Source organism: Oncorhynchus mykiss, chromosome 5 (genome assembly GCF_013265735.2).
Source record: "Oncorhynchus mykiss isolate Arlee chromosome 5, USDA_OmykA_1.1, whole genome shotgun sequence".
Lineage (NCBI taxonomy): Eukaryota > Metazoa > Chordata > Actinopteri > Salmoniformes > Salmonidae > Oncorhynchus > Oncorhynchus mykiss.
The window spans coordinates 32,380,215-32,398,167 of NC_048569.1; the positions used below are offsets into that span (position 1 = coordinate 32,380,215).

The 17,953-nt window shown below is 43.2% G+C and overlaps 1 protein-coding gene across 4 annotated transcripts in view; it reads left to right on the top strand.

The window, feature by feature from the left end:
- Positions 1 to 10,008, top strand: part of LOC110523614 (nucleus accumbens-associated protein 2) — a 49,347-nt gene extending 39,339 nt beyond the window's left edge. For all 4 annotated transcript variants that reach the window (XM_036977285.1, XM_036977284.1, XM_036977287.1 and 1 more), the window contains one exon: positions 695 to 10,008. In XM_036977285.1, the coding sequence (XP_036833180.1) occupies positions 695 to 1,212 (518 nt within the window). In that variant the 3' untranslated portion in view covers positions 1,213 to 10,008. The remainder of the gene's footprint in view (positions 1 to 694) is intronic.
- The last annotated feature ends 7,945 nt before the right edge of the window (positions 10,009 to 17,953 follow it).

Here is a 17,953-nt window from a genome sequence, read left to right on the forward strand (position 1 = left end):
TCTCTGCATGTGTGGTTCCCATCATGAAGCATGGAGGAGGAGATGTGATGGTGTGGGGTCTTTTGCTGGTGACACTGTCTGTGTCTTTTGCTGGTGACACTGTCTACCACAGCATTCTGCAGCAATACGCCATCCCATCTGGTTTGCGCTTAGTGAGACTATAATTTGTTTTTCAACAGGACAATGACCCAAAACACACCTCCAGGCTGTGTAAGGGCTATTTGACCAAGGAGAGTGATGGAGTGCTGCATCAGATGACCTGGCCTCCACAATCACCCAACCTCAACCCAATTGAGATGGTTTGGGATTAGTTGGACCGCCGAGTGAAGTGCTCAGCATATGTGGGAACTCCTTCAAGACTTTTGGAAAAGCATTCCTCATGAAGCTGGCTGAGAGAATGTCAAGAGTGTGCAAAGCTGTAATCAAGGCAAAGGGTGGCTTCTTTGAAGAATCTAAATTATAGCATATATTTTGATTTGTTTAAAAGTTTTTGGTTACTACATCATTTCCATATGTGTTATTTCATAGTTTTGATGTCCATTATTATTCTACTATGTAGAAAGTATTAAAAATAAAGAAAAACCCTTGAATCAGTAGGTGTGTACAAACTTTTGACTGGTACTGTTGACTGAGCCACAGGCAAAACGGCTACTGACTTACAAAGCTGAATGTCTTCCAACTCCCCCCTCTCTAGTCTACTGTCAGAACTTTGCGCCCAACTTCAAGGAGAGTGAGATGAACGTGATCGCCGCTGACATGTGCACCAACGCGCGGCGTGTCCGCAAACGCTGGCTGCCCAAGATCAAGTCCATGCTACCCGACGGCATGGAGGTCTACCGGGCTGGTGTGGGGGTGGCCGCTGGTGTGGGCCTGGGCCTGGCCCTGGGAGCCGCCGGACCCGGGGTGGTGCTCCCCTTCGAAACCGACTTCAAATCCCTGACCCCCTCTAGCCTTTCCCTGGACCAGAGGCTGTACCCGGAACTCAAGGACCCACTCAGGACTCACGCCCTGTTGGACATGGGCAGCCCGGGATCGGGGGTGGCTGTAGGGGAGGACGTGGACGCAGAGATTGTTGGTTCCCAGGCAGGGGGGGATGAGCAGCAGGAGGAGGAGGAAATGGGGTTGGATGGTGTGGAGGGAACGATGATGCCGGGAGGCGAGGCCGGAGAGAGGGGTAACATGGCCCCGGGACAGGAAGGGGAGGAGTTTTGAGACGGCCTGATAGTGAACGGGCAGTGAATATCCCCTGACTACTGTCTCCGATCCATCCAGCGCCACACTTTGTCTATCGCTTGCTATTTCTTTTCTCCTCCATCTCTTGTCCTCCTCCACGCTCTCCAAAGGGAACCTCTCAGCACGAGAAGCCACGCTTGCAGAACTTACAGTACTGTGCAATGAACAAACACACACACAAAAACACACACACTGCAGTGTATTCTTTAGCAGGACAGGGAGTACAAGAAGTACAAGAAGTACAAGATTTTTTATGCTGAACAGACACAGGCATTGCTGGGGAACAAGCAGAATGACTTAGTGAATATAAGAAATCTCTCATTTAAAAATGGAAAAACATTACTTTACTATTTCTCTAGATATTTTTTTGTGTTCTGGTTCATCTTCAAGACCCAATTGTAGAAAACTGAACAAAGTAACACTGTTGTGTTATCATTCCTGTATAGCAGTAGAACTTGCTACATAACAGTTTCATCTATGGAATAGATCAGATAAGACTGTAAAATGATAGCCCTCTTCTTGGAATAGATAGATAGATGTATATGATCATTTAAAACACAATACAACCACACATGTGGATATTGCATTTAAAATCATCAAGTTTGACACAAAAAAAGTTTGAAAACATATCTCCATTGTGATCCTCTTAAATAAATGGTTAAAACATAAACATAGTAATCCTAGGGTACACAGTAGACCTAAACTACCAGGCATACTTGGGTTACAGATATAATAATAATTAATACATTATTGTTTAACCTGTATTGCGCTTTTCAAAGGAAAGCAGAATGGGTTCTGAAAATAACCTCAGTAACGCTGAAGCACCTCAGGCTGTGTGAGAGACTGAACGTACAGTTCTCTACAGGAACAACATGGATCAGTGTATTTAACACAAATGACCATGCTCCTTCTTTAAGTGCCACACAAATTCTTGGACGATATCATATGATCTCATCTCAACATACAGAGCAACAAATCAGTTGAACAATTGCATGTGGGGGAAAAACCAAGCATGTGATTTTGTGACAGAGAAGATAAACTTTTAACCTCTTACCCTGTTGCTTAAGGGTTGTGGTTTTCCAACTGATTGAACACTTAATCTGGAAATATGAAGGGCTTTTTTGTCTATGGATCATCCTTATACAAGATGATTTATTCTATTAGCCAGTCAATGCAATGCCTGTGTCTTTTGGTGGATAGACTCACGTATATACACACACTGTTCCCACACACCTTGTGATTTTAACATCTGATGCAGTACAGATGCATCTGAGACACTGACCAACCAGCTTAACAGTGTTTACATCATTTAGCACACCTTTACAAAAAAACACACAGTATCACAATGCCAGAGACACAAACATGCACTAACACAACGCTTGCATGCAAAATGAGTACAGAGAATCAACAACAACAGCAGAGCCATTTATGAATCTGCATACAGAAAACAATCAGCAGTTGCCTGAAGATAGATCATTAATACTCAAAGGAGGAGAGACTGGTATATGTGTTTCTCTTCGGAGTCATGCGTTTGGCCTACGTTTGACCCAGATTAGTGTAACCTGGGTTTGGCCTTGGCCTGGGGTGGAGGCATGCTAGAGACATGCTGAGAAGAAATGATTGACACCGACTGCAGCACCCAGCCTACAGCTTCCTTTCATCCTCCAACAATTTTTGTTGTTGTAAATTATTGAATGAAACTAATATGAGAAATTTCTTCTGGCTTATTTGAAGAGGTTATAGGGAGGGTATTGATGGTAAACTTATGGAGCTGCTGAGATATGACTGTTCTAAAGAAGTAACTGACATTTGCCCCCTTATCTTGGAAGGTTTGAGGTTAGTGGACTTGGACGGGCGGTCATGCTGACGACGCCAGTTAGGGAGATGAGAGACAAAATGTTGCACAGCGGCATTTACTAGTTTTGTCGCACCTTTTCTGTTCTAGCTGTTCATTTTTGCCACAAGTAGGGAGTCTAAATGGAAGGGTTGCTTGGGGTAACATATTGATAGGCCTATCAGACACCCACACGGTATGTATGTTATAGTTCATGAATGTGTCCTTAATCTAACACCTGGTTAAAAACATGAGGTTTAATCAACTCCCAAAACAGTCATTTGAATGGACAGCCTTTTTTTGTTGTTTTATAATTGCATGATGGGAAAGCACATCATGTTTGTTAGATATTATTGTTCTGGAAACATCTATATTTACTAAAAAAACAAGATTGATCTGGTTTCAGAAACAAATCTATTTTTGTCCCCAATGTCATTCGACTACAGCTTACACTGGGCCAACTTTCAAAACGCTGGCATGCTTGGCATAACATAACAATGAAACAAGAGAGAACAAACAAGATCACATTTCCTCTTTCCAAGGCTTTATTATATGTGCCATTTTCAAGATTGGGCCAGTTGTGTTGTGTTTAATATATATATATATGATCCTGTCGTATGGTTCTTTTGGGGATGGTCCTGTTTCTGTAATTAGGAGTCCAGATTTATAATTGCACTAGCTAGGAAATGAGAAAACAAATAAGTTTACAAGAGTATTTTTGGAGAAATGTGACCAGCAGGGAAGGGGGATGAGTGAATGGTTGTTTGAGACTGTGGGTGAATGTAAACTGTAGCACTGCTTCAGCTGGTTTCTAGCCCTGGTAGAGCATAGGAACAGTACTGTACATTAAAGTACAGGATCTTGGTGCCACAAGATACAATTATTTTCTAGCAGCTTGTACAGTGTTGCATCTGCTCATATAAAGTGGGCCGGAGAATGGAATAACATTAACAATTATTTGAAAGAAAGGTGACCGACTTTCCGTCTTAAGGGCACTAGAGCTGCTGTGTGATTTCAATAAAGAAGGATGGTGAAGATGTCTGCCGATGTCGGTGAATACCCAAATATACAGTCAAACTTGCCATGTTTGTTGGCCTATTGATAGGTTGATCACTTATTCTATCTACATCCCCAACAAGAAACCAATTATGTTCCTTGTTCTTTATCTCATCTATAATTAAACCTGCTTGTTGCAATTCATTAATAAGATAGGACAGATAGACGGTCCGAATACCAAGCCTGTAATATAAGTAATAACTGCTTTCTCCTTTGGTCGATTTGCATGTGCAACCACTACTGGCTCTAAGGGGAAGTGAAATGCTTTCCAGTGCAATACTGTCATCAGGTAGGGAGTTTCCCTGTGATGGGAAATGTTGATACGTGTCCTGTTCTGAAGAAGGGGCGGGGATCAGTGCCTTAATCAAGACTGCAGGGGAAGAGTGTATTGTGCTTAATCATCTGTTTGTTTTGGGACTTCGACAAATAATTAAACTAGCTTTATTAGAGTCATGATGACAGAATGGAGAGCCAGGTATTGTTTTTTATGTACAGTTCTGAATGCTAAGGTAAAATAAGTGCTGACAATAAATAGGCTTTGTTTTCACAGAATACATTGGCAGGCGAGGTTAGAATGTTGGAGGGGACTTGCTTAGAAAAGTACCCCTTTACTGTGTGCTCCTGTAAGCAAATAATACAAATATTAAGACTCTGGTATGGAGCGATTTCAGTTTCAACATAAATTGTATTTGAATTCCATAATATTTTATTCGTATTAGGATATTACATTTGAATTTAATATTTTTGAATTTGTAATGCACAAATGCATGAATTTAACTTGTATTTCATGATTTGAAACTGAATTGAATGAATATTGCATTCAGTTTTAAAATTATATTTCAATTCATTCAGTTTCAATATGGTGGATATTGCATTCATTGTCTGTTTATCAAGTTTACAAACTATAATTTCAAATTCATCGAAGTTTCATATATTCAATTTCTCAGATGAATTCAGATTTAGTTTTCAAATTAAACTCTCTAAATGTAGATTCAAAACTACAGACCGTGTACTTTGCCAGCCAGGAGAGGTAGAGGAGAACAGATGCTCTCTGTGGTAAACCAAAGCTTCTGGCGGTTTCTAAAGCCAATTTTCTTCCTATGAATTTGTCTCAGCTGTTTTGGTTATAAGCTATTATAACCCCATTCCAGGAAGCTAAGACTCTCTGGAACATGGACATGCATTCTGTTCCCGTCTATGATGAATCACAGGTGCACAGGACACGTTAAAAGGGAGTGTCATACAAAAAATGCTATTTGGTCCCCATAAGAATATAGTAGAATAGCCCTGTCATAGCTATTCTAAGGATAGCCTTTCCACTCCCTATTTCTTATTGTTCTTGTGACTAACTGGGTTAGAACCAGGTCTCTTGCATGTCACAAGACTGTGTTAGCCCTCTAAGCTGAAACTCAAAGGGATGAATTCAGGAAGCTAACACAAGTCTTAATGTGTTCAGCAAGGTTACTCATCAAAAGAGCGTGGTTCTTTGAACCACCTCAGTTACATTTCACCCCCTTTGACCTCATACTCAGAGATCACGGCACCAATATAGCTAACTGGGTTTGAAATCAGGCCTACTGCTCAACACATTCTGTGGCAAACAGAAGCAGAAGGATCTGTCCACCCCATTTAATGAGAGTGCAGCAGAGTTGGTTTGGTGATCCATGCATGTGATGAGCAACCTTGCCTGAGACCTGAAGACGTGTTTATTTGACTGATGGGGTTCTAACCCAGGGCTCATGTGCGCCAGACAATGCAATTTTTCAGGTCTCAGACAAGTTACTCATTATGCGAGCGTGGTCACCGAACCACCTGTCTTACACTTCACCCCCCTTTGACCTCCTCCTTGAAGAGACCCTTCCAAGTCACAGAACCAATGTCTAGGATAACACAGTCAACCCAGTAAATCACGTTACTCTTGTAATGACTATCCTTACCAGAGACTTGAAACTAACACTTCTAACACAAACTCAGACATGTCAAACTAACACATCTTTAGGTCTCAGGCAAGGTGGCTCATCAAATGAGCGTGAACCACCAAACACGCTCATTTCATGAGTAACCTGAGTTCGAGTCTCAGTATGAGCTGAATCATTGGGAAGCAGTAACGTTAAAGGAAAAATCCACCTAAAAACAATATTTTTGTATTTTTTTCAATAATACAGTCCCAAAGTGTGTTGCATGTCAGCTGTTAAGTTTTCAAGATATTGGACTTTCAAGAAGTAAAGTGTCACTTGCCACATCATCATGATGATGCAAAATGCATCATATGACGCAAAAGACATATGGCATGTGACACTTTGCTTTTTGAAAATCCTATATCTTGTAAACATGACTGCTGACATGCAAAACATTTTGGGATTGTATCAACAGTGGACTTTAAAAAAAATATACATATATATTTTGGGTGGAGTTTTCCTTTAATAAGCCAGCAGCGAGTCGTCCTTTACATGAACTTCTTGAATTTTTAGCTATAATCAAATCCAAATCTATTCAAATTCCTAGGCTTTAGCTAAATGGGCTAACACAGTCTTGTGACATGCAGGAGATCTGTTTCAAACCTTTTCACTCACAAGAGAAATATTAAATAGGGAGTGGAAAGGCTATCCTTAGAAGGGCTATGACCGGGGCTATTCAACTATATATTCTTATGGGGGCCAAATTGTGTTTTTTGTGACACTCCCTTCTTACGTGTCCTGCGCAGCCTGTGATCATTATAGAGGTGAACAGAAGGCACGTCCATGTTCCAGACTGTCTTAGCTTTCAGGAACCGGGTCATAATAGCTTATAACCAAAAATTATTCAAACGCTAGAGCCAAATTCATAGAAAGAAAATCAATTCAACATGTCACATTGGCTCTAGAAGCTTCCGTTTACCACAGAGAGTGTTTGATTCTATCTGTTCTCCTCTACCTTTCCTGGCTGGGAAAGTACCAGAATGTTGTCTCTGGTTTTGAATCTGAATTTAGAGAACTTCTGCCCCTGAACAAGGCAGTAAACTCACTGTTCCTCGGGCAATCGTTGAAAATAAGAATTTGTTCTTAACTGACTTGCCTAGTTAAATAAAAGTAAAATAAAATTTGAAAAAATGAATTTGAAAACTAAATCTGAATGCATCTGATCCTTTGAATGTATGAAACTTTGATACCCTTGAAATGCTACTTTGTCAAATTGATACACATACAATTAATGCAATATCTACCATATTGAAACTGAATGTATAAATATTGAATTTTAATATTCAATTAAATTGAAATATAATTTAAAACGGAATGCAATATTCATTCAATTCAGTTTCAAATCTTGAAATACAAGTTCAATTTAGGAATTCAATGATTACATTTGTGCATTACAAATTCAAAAATATGAAATTTAAATTAAATATCCTAATACAAATACAAAAGTATGGAATTCACACACAATTTCTGTTGACACTGAAATCGCTCCATATTCTGGACTCTAGCTCCAATCCATTTGCCTTCTTGAATTGCAGCACAGTATGTGTCAACACGAGAAACACTATACTGTGACGTTTTGCATGGGCATGCTTCTATAGGTCTAGCAATTCTGACAGGCTAGAATAGTGGCATATTATCACATACACAGTAGATTAGAAACCTTTGTTAGTTTCATGCTACTTGATCAAATAATGACTAAGTTTACTCCACTTCTTGTCAGTAGTGATCTATACTGCCTGAGTAGCAGAATATTTAGTTATTGGTGTCATTTGTTATTTCAAATCCACCTGAATAACATGTAGACTTGATCAATCTGAAATATATATCACACACTCAACAGTTATCACCATGAATGATCACAGACTGGAAAGGCTTCAAATGAGCCATGGAGTAGGCTACAGTAGTACAAACTTTACCCATAGGAACCCTTGTTTTTATACATTGTCTTTGTTTAATGCTTCAACCTGTTTATATCTGATTCACTTCCTGCCTGCCTTACTGCATCTGTTGTACCTAAATCTTTCCAAGACACACAACAAAAAATTACTTAACCCCACTTTTTGTGGGGTCGAAGTTATAAATGAAATTATGCTGCGCTAGAAAACTGAGTGAAACTCAGAGAATGTTGTGGCTAACCTAAAGAGAGTGAGCTCTGTTTGTGGTTGCTGAAAAGAATGCTGTCCCATATGTATGTAATATAATGTTCTAGTTTACAATGTTTACTTAGTGTAGCACTTAGCTATTTCTTCAAATATAGGCCTAATCTGAAACTGCATTTTAGACCAACTTGTCCAACAAAACTGAATGAACACAATGAGTAGGAAAGATTGTGGGATTGTAGCGAGTGGGTGCTGAGGTCCACCAATTTGGCAACGCGCTGTGGATGGTCTGCACACAGTAGCCTACACTGAGCTGTTAAGTGTTCCCCGTACCAACTGCTTTGTGTGCCATTTGGTTACCCAATTCTTACAGAACCCACTTATACAGTGTTCATTCCTCTAGTATGGTGGTCATGGAAGGGGAGGTTCTACACTAACTACAGGTCCTTTCGTATGGATTGCCGATATGACGAAATCCGTCAGGAAATCCCTGTGTGTTTCTTCTTAGGATCAGTGACGAAATAACAACAGGTCTTTGTTCAATGACTGTAATATAATGCATGCTGAAACATTGAGACGCCCATTAAATTAGTCCTACGAAACTGAGTCCATGATCCAGACACACCATGCAATTATTTTCAAAGGTATATCAGGCTCTTTGCTATGGTCAGCTCTGAGCCTAGGACAAAGAAAAATATTATATTTGAGTGCATTTCGTCTACCGATGCAAAACCTCCTATTGACCGTTTGCATAAACCCACCCAGCTTACAGAAATTGTAATAACTACAGTAAGGCTTGAGGTATTGTAAGACTGACTACTGTAATGGATGTGCATGTGAACCTATAGACAGACTCGGAAAATAACTGCACTAAGTTTGTTTGTTTGTCTTTGAACATAATGCCAGCACTTTAGAAATAATAAAATCAAAAAATATTTCAAAATGTAAGAGTGAAGGTTGGAGGACAGTCTTAAGTCTCTGGGAGCAACCTTTAAAGCCATGTTCTTAGAGCGCTGACAATCAGAACAGGGAAGACCCACCTGCACTATGGGAGATGTGTCATCAATAGCTGGGCTCCTGCTAATTCCTGCCTTGTTGCTTCCAGCTTTGCTATTGGTCCATGTGAGCTACCTACTCCAGAAAGGAGGCCTGTGGCAGTGCCAACTCTGGCCCTCGGGGTTGCCTAGGCAACTGCATGTTCTCTGTGCACCTCTCTCAGCTACTGTAGATTTGACTGAGAACCTGATTGATCTAGGACCTGCTGTGTTTTTTACTCCTAAATGTCACGGTCAGGATGTGGATAGTTTAAGTTGATTCTAGAGCAGCACTTTGGGGTAACTTAGCTTACTTGACTAATCTAGGCCTTTATGACAACCCACAGGGCATACACTGCTTGAATCAACGTTGTTTCCACATCATTTCAATGAAATTAAATTGATGCTTGTCCCCAGTGGGAAGTGACTTTTGACATTTGTCGATGTCTGAGAGATTGAGTTCCATTAAGCTGGAACCTGGCAAAATGGGACAGGAGAATGGGGTTGGTTTTAATGGGGGTGGAACTATGTGACCGCTTTATATTTGAAAAGATAATGATTAAAATGTATATGCGCCTTCTGACTCAAGCATCAATAATATATACAAGAGAAACATAAGATGCTACTTTTGATGTTGCATAAAGAACAAACAAATCTCCATTCCAAATATGTTTTTTTCCTTCCACCGCCAGTTTTAGTTGAGGTTGACATTGTGTAGTTCACGAGTAAATTGATTTCTTTCAAATGCAATACTTTGAAGTCTGCCTTCTAATAAAACTCCTTACTTCAACATATATTCCAGTCTTCTTGTTTTATATTCCCTGTTTGTCGTTATTCTTCTTCTTTAAACTGGCCACTTCAACATGTACCAGTCCTTGTTGAACTGGTATCAACATGAATAGAGCAATTGGCATGGTAGTCCAATACAGTGTTCAGAAAACTCTGGAAACAAATAGAAAAGGTTTCTCAAAATGATTAGTAGTTACTCTAGGTCCCTCAAATTATAATCTCGACCTCGAAGCGGTTTCACTGCTTCTTTTATTATTCTTATTCCTTCCCTCTAATCAAGGTCTGATTTAGACCTGGGACACCAGGAAGGTGCAATTCATTATCAGGTAGAACAGAACCAGCAGTACTCCCCACCTCGATCATAGGGTAAGATAGGAATTCCCCTGCTCAGGTGTATCACTTTTAGTCACACGACAGTATGGAAAATAAAAAGCTATTGGGACAAAGCCAAGGCCAATGGGGGACATGATAGGTTCGATCACCCAAACCAAAAAATGAGATGATAAGATATTGGTAAAATTACAAGAAATTTGCTCTAAAACAGCAAAATTCCCCACTGGGCATACACTTTGTTGATTCAATGTTGTTATGACATTGAAACAACGTGGAATAAATAAAAAATGTAATAAAAATTGTCACATGCTTTGTAGACAACAGGTGTAGACTAACAGTGAAATGTTTACTTAGGTGTCCTTTTCCAATGCAGAGTTAAAGATAAGATACACATTATATATATATATATATATATATACAGTATATATATATATATATATATATATATATAGGAATAAATACAAAGTGAATAGCAAATAAAAATAACAAGTAAAAATAGCATGGCTATACAGTGCCTTCAGAAAGTATTCACAACCCTTTCTCCACATTTTGTTGTGTTCCAGCCTGAATTTAAAATGGATTCAATTGAGATTTGTTGGTCACTGGCCTACACACAAAGTGTGCCAAAGTGGAATAGTTTTTTTTTTTTTAAACAAATTAATTAAAAATGAAAAGCTGGAATGCCTTGAGTCAATAAGTATTCAACCACTTTATTATGGAAAGCCTAAATAAGTTCAGGAGTAAAAGCATGAGATGAGCTCATCTCTGTACTACACACATACAGATAATTGTAAGGTCCCTTAGTTGAGCAGTGAATTTCAAACTCAGGTTCAACCACAACGTCTCACAAAGAAATGCAACTATTGATAGATGGATATTTTTTTTTAAAGCAGACATCGAATAACCCTCGACTGCGTCTATTGATGGTGTATCAATAGACTCAGTCACTACAAAGATACAGAAGTCCTGGCCTCCCGAGTGGCGCAGCAGTTTAAGGCACTGCATAGCCATGCTAGAAGCATCACTACAGACACTGGTTCATTCCCAGGCTGTGTCACAACCGGCAGGGTAAATCAACAACATTGTAATTACTCCATAATACTAACCTAATTGATAGAGTGAAAATAAGGAACAGAATAAAAATATTCTAAAACATGCATCCTGTTTGCAACAAGGCCCTAAAGTAATATTACAAAAGACTTGGCAAAGCAATTAACTTTTTGTCCTAATACAAAGTGTTATGTTTTATTGGATTTGCCACAAACATATCTCCATATATTCAAGCATAGTGGTGGCTGCATCATGTTATGAGTATGCTTGTAATCGTTAAGGACTAGGGGAGTTTAAGTATAAAAAAGTAACGGAATGGAGCTAAGCACAGGCAGAACACTAGAGGAAAACTTGATTCAGTCTGCTTTCCACCAGACACTGGGAGATGAATTCACCTTTCAGCAAGACAATAACCTAAAACACAAGGCCATATCTACACTGACGCTGCTTACCAAGAAGACAGTTGTTTAAAAAAAATGGTGTAGTATTGTGTGTAGATGGGGGAGAAAAATATCAATTTAATTCATTTTGATTTCAGGTTGTAACACAACAATATGTGAAATAAGGGGTATGAATACTTTCTGAAGGTACTTTATATAGGGAGAGAAAAACATGGCTATATACAGGGAGTACTAGTACCGAGTCGATGTGCAGTGGTACGAGGTAATTAAGGCAACTATGAACTGTACATATACAGTAGGTAGGGGTAAAGTGACTAGGCAATATGATAGATAATAGACAGTAGCAGCAGCATATGTGGTGAAAGTGGCTCTGGGTGGCTGGAGTCTTTGATAAATGTTGGGCCTTCCTCTGACACCGCCTGGTATAGAGGTCCTGGATGGCACGGAGCTCAGCCCCAGTGATATACTGGGCCGTACGCACTACCCTCTATAGCGCCTTGCGGTCGGATGCCAAGCAGTTGCCATACCAAGCGGTGATGCAGCCAGTCATGGTGCAGTTGAATAACTTTGAGGATCTAAGGGCCCATGACAAATCTTTTCAGCCTTAAATAAAATAAAATGGTATTTCTCACATGCGCCAAATACAACACCTTACCGTGAAATGCTTACTTACAAGCCCTTAACCAACAATGCAAAAATTGTTTTATATTTACTAAATAAACTAAAGTTTTAAAAAAGTTACGCAATAAAATAACTATAGTGAGGCTATACACAGGGGGGACCGGTACCGAGTCAATGTGCGGGGGTACAGGTTATTCAAGGTAATATGTACATGTAGGTAGAGGTAAAGTGACTATGCATAGATAATAAACAGTGAGTAGCAGCAGCATAAAAAAAACGGGGGGGGGGGTGGGGGGGGGGGGTCAATGCCCATAGTCCAGGTAGCCATTTGATTAGCTGTTCAGCAGTCTTATGGCTTGGGGGTAGGAGCTGTTAAGGAGCCTTTTGGACCTAGACTTGGCGCTCCGGTACCGCTTGCCGTGCGATAGCAGGGAAAACAGCCTATGAATAGTGTGGTTGGAGTCTTTGGCAATTTTTATTGCATTCCTCTGAGGGCCTGGATGGCAGGAAGCTTGGCCCCAGTGATGTACTGGGCTGTACGCACTACCCTCTGTAGCGCCTTGCGGTCGGATGCCGAGCAGTTGTCATCCAATTACAGCTCTCAATGGTGCAGCTGTAAAACTTTGAGGACCCATGACAAATCTTTTCAGTCTCCTGAAAATAGGTGTTGTCGTGCTTTCTTCACAAGTGCGTTAATTCATTCAGTTCATTGTGTGATTACTGTAGACTGGCATGACTTAGCTAGCTACAGTAGCCTACTGGGTCTCCAACCATTTTGATGATTCTGTTGTTAAATAAAATGTGTAACTATCAGGGCACAAGGCCAGACCCAGATGCAGAGACAGGAGGCAGATGGTTGGAGTCTTAGATGTTTATTGACACAAAAAGGGGTAGGCAAGAGAATGGTCGTGGACAGGCAAAAGGTCTAAACCAGTTCAGAGTCCAGGAGGTACAGAGTGGCAGGCAGGCTCGAGGTCAAGGCAGGCAGGCAGGTACAGAGTCCAGAAACAGGCAAGGGTAAAAACCGGGAGGACTAGCAAAAAGAGAATAGAAAAGGCAGGAGCACGGGAAAAACATGCTGGTTGACTTGGACATACAAGACGAACTGGCACAGAGAGACAGGAAACACATGGATAAATACACTGGGAAAAACAAACAACACCTGAAGGGGGTGGAGACAGTCACAAGGACAGGTGAAACAGATCAGGGTGTGACAGTACCCCCCTAGAGGCGCCACCTGGCGTCCTACCCGGGCGTATACTTGGCTGACCGGGGTGTCGACGGTGAAAATCAGCAATGAGGGCCGGGTCCAGGATGTCTTTAGCAGGGACCCAGCACCTCTCCTCCGGGCCTTAACCCTCCCAGTCAACCAGGTACTGGAAACCCCTGCCCCGTGGCCGAACACTCAGGAGGCGTCTCACCGTATACGCTGGCTGGCCATCGATGACCCAGTGGGGAGGGAGGGGCCTACAAACAGAAGACAAAGGACTGTGAGACACGGGCTTAATCCTAGACGCATGGAAGGTAGGGTGAATACAGAGGGTACGGGGTAACACAAGACGGACAGCTGTGGAACTAAGGACTCTAGAGATGGGAAAAGGACCAATGAAACAGGGGGACAGTTTGCGTGACTCCACCCGAAGGGGCAGGTCCCGAGTGAAAAGCCCCACCCTCTGCCCAATGCGGTAGCGGGGAGCTGGGGTCCGATGATGGTCCGCTTGTCGACGATACCTGGAGTTGGTCTTGAGAATTGCCGCCCGAGCTCTTCTCCAGGTACGTCGACAGCGGCGGACAAACATCTGGTCCGAGGGTACGCTGACCTCCTGCTCTTGTTCCGGGAAGAGTGGAGGTTGATACCCCAAAAAGCACTCAAAAGGAGAGAGTCCTGTGACCGAACAGGGAAGAGTGTTCCGGCCTTATTCCACCCAGGCCAGTTGTCGGCTCCAGGTAGTGGAGTTGGTTGAGACCAGGCATCTCAGGGTGGTTTCTAGGCCCTGGTTGGCTCGCTCCGACTGGCCGTTGGAGTGGGGATGAAATCCGGAATGCCTTCCAGAACTGAGGACCCCGGTTGGGACCATGTCCATGGATCAGGAAGATGTGCTGCACCATAAGCTGGGCCGTCTCCTTGGTAGAGGGTAGTTTGGGGAGAGGGATGAAGTGAGCGACCTTAGAGAATTGATCCACTACCGTCAGAATGACAGTGTTGTCATCAGACGGAGGGAGCCCAGTGTCAAAGTCCAGAGAAATATGAGACCAGGTAGTGGCTGAAGGAGGACAGAAGGAGCTTGCTGTGGAGTCTTGTTCTGAGCACACACTGTGCACGCGGTGACGAAAGCAGAGACATCAGGAACCATTGTGGTCCACCAGAAACGTTATCGGATGAAGGCTAGGTACGACGGGAACCTGGATGACAGGTCAGCCTTGAGGAATGAGCCCATTCCAGGACCCGGGACCGGACTGAGTTAGGAACAAATAACCGTTTAACCAATCCACTGAAGCAGCAAGGCGTGAGGTAGGAAGAATGGTTTCGGAGACAGAGGGTGTGGCAGAGGAACTGTATATGCTGGAGAGGGCATCCGTTCACATTTTTGGGACCTGGGTGGTAGGAAATGGTGAAGTTGAATCTGGTGAACAACAAAGCCCACCGGGCCTGCCTGGAGTTAAGGCGTTTGGCTGTACGGAGATATTCCAAAGTTTTATGGTCGGTCCAGACCACGAAGGGCTGTTCTGCTCCTTCTGGCCAATGCCTCCACTCCTCCAGTGCCAACTTGACAGCCAGGAGTTCTCTGTTGTCAACGACATAGTTCCTCAATGCCGGACTGAGACGATGAGACAGGAAGGCACAAGGATGGAGCTTCTGGTCCTGTGCATATCACTGGGACAGGATGGCCTCCACTCCAACATCAGAAGCATCAACCTCTACCACAAATTGACGGGATGGATCCGGATGGACAAAGATGGGTGCTGTGGTGAACCGATGTTTCAGGTCCACGAAGGCTTTATCAACCGCTGGAGACCATGTGAACGGAACTTTGGGAGAGGTGAGTGCTGAGAGGTGGGCCGCCAGACTGCTATCGTCCCGAATGAAACGGCGGTAGAAATTAGCGAACCCCAGGAAATGTTGCAACTGCACCCTGGACGTAGGCTGAGGCCACCCCACCACCGCTTTCACTTTTTCCTGATCCATTTGGACATTCCCATCCGCGATGACATATCCCATAAAGGAGATTTTTGAGCGGTGAAACTCACATTTCTCGTCCTTCACAAACAATTGGTTCTCCAGGAGACACTGAAGGACTTCTCTGGCATGAAGAATGTGATCTTGGGCAGACTGGGAAAAAAACTGGATGTTGTCCAGGTAAACGACCACGAAACAGTTTTGCATGTCCCGGAGCACATTGTTTACCAGAGCCTGAAAAACAGCGGGTGCGTTGGTGAGTCCAAACGGCATGACCTGGTACTCATAATGTCCACTGGCTGTATTAAAGGCTGTCTTCCACTCATCTCCTTTGCGTATCCGAACCAAGTGGTAGGCATTCCGAAGGTCCAGTTTGGAAAAAATGGTGGCTCCCTGGAGATGTTCGAAGGCAGAGGTGTGGTAGGGGATAACGATTCTTGATCTTTATATCATTAAGACCCCTGTAGTCAATGCACAGACGCTTCTCCACAAAGAAAAACCATGTACTGGCAGGAGATGCAGACGGACAGATGCCTCCAGTAGCCAGAGATTCCTCAACATACTCCTCCATGGCCTTGGTCTCTGGGCCGGATAGAGAATATAGACGACAACGAGGTGGTGTGGTGCCTGGGAGGAGATCAATGGCACAATCATAAGGACGGTGCGGAGGAAAAGAAGTAGGCCGTGCCTCCAGGAGGTCATGGCACTGCCTTTGCTCACGTCCTGAGGGGAACGTCTCAAGGACAGCTGTGTGCCGTTTTAAGGCAATGAGAATAACAAAACAGACTCCAAACCTGGATGGAGCTGTATAGTCTCACTATGGTTTCTTGATACCCAAATATGAACGGGCACAGTGCTATGGGTGACTCCTCCAATAGAACGGCCATCCAGTGCCCTTGCATTCATGGGGACAGAGAGAGGTTGAGTGGGAATACCCAATCCAGAAACCATGGTAGCATCCATAAAACGTTCATCAGCCCCAGAGTTAATGAGCACTCGGAAAGACTTAGATTGGTCTCCCCACAGCAAAAGCACAAACAAAGGTGTGTGGGTGATGGGAATGAAGGAATTCCCAGTCTGGCTAACCAGAGTACTTCTACCGACCAGATACAGGGGTTTCCTAATAGGGCAGTTAGCTATATAATGTCTGCCTCACCACAGTACAGACAGCAGTTAGAACTCAACCTTCGTGAGCGTTCCCTAACCGATAACCGAGCTCTTCCCAGTTGCATTGGCTCAGGCATATCCAACTCACCCGTCGATGATGATTCACGAGGGGACTCAGGTGGCGTCGGATCCTCTCAGAAAAACTGCCTTTGGAAACTTCTGGATTCCTTCGAAGGTGAGCCAGCCCTAGCGAATGAACGAGTGTGCCCGAGGCCAGACTTCTTCTCACTCTAGCGTTCTCTTAGACGTCCATCAATTCTAATGGTGAGAGCAATGAGGGAGTCGAGGTCCAGCGGTAATTCCCGAGCAGCTAGCTCATCTTTAACCACCTCAGATAGTCCGTGAAGAAAGGTATCGAAAGAGACTCCGGGTTCCAGGCACTCTTGGCGGCCAACATACAAAAATCAACCATGTAGTCTGCCACACTACGGGAGTTTTGACGTAATTCAAGAAGCTTACTGGCAACCTCCTTTCCGGATACCGGAGAATCGAATACCTTTTATCACCTCTGCCATGAATTCCTCCAGATGACAACAAAGGGTGGATTATTGCTCCCAAACAGCCATGGCCCAGGAGAGCGCCCTTCCCGACATTAGCGTAATAATATACGCTATCTTCAATCGGTCCGAAGGGAATGAAGATAGCTGTAACTCAAAAATAAGAGAGCACTGAGAAAGAAAACCCTGACAGGTACCAACATTCCCAGAATGTCTCTCCGGAGGAGGTAAGCAGGGTTCTTGGGAAACCGGTGTAGGCTGTACCAACTCACCACTAAAAGGAAGAAAATGTACCGGGAGATTGGGGATTCTCAGGGATGGCAGACAGCCTATGAGTTAACTCCTTAATTAGCTCCATGGTACCCTTAAACCCTTGGTCGTGGCGTTCCGTCAGGGAATTAAGCCCTTCCAACAGGTCCTGTAGTAGCTCCTCATGCCTGCCAATAGTGGCTCCCTGCAGGGAGACAACGTGGCGGAGCTGGTCCAAGTCTGCTGGGTCTGTCATGGCCAGTACGTACTATCAGGGCACAAGGCGAGACCCAGATGCAGACACATGCAGACACAGGAGGCGGCAGGGTAGCCTAGTGGTTAGAGCGTTGGACTAGTAACCGGAAGGTTGTGAGTTCAAACCCCCGAGCTGACAAGGTACAAATCTGTCGTTCTGCCCCTGAACAGGCAGTTAACCCACTGTTCCCAGGCCGTC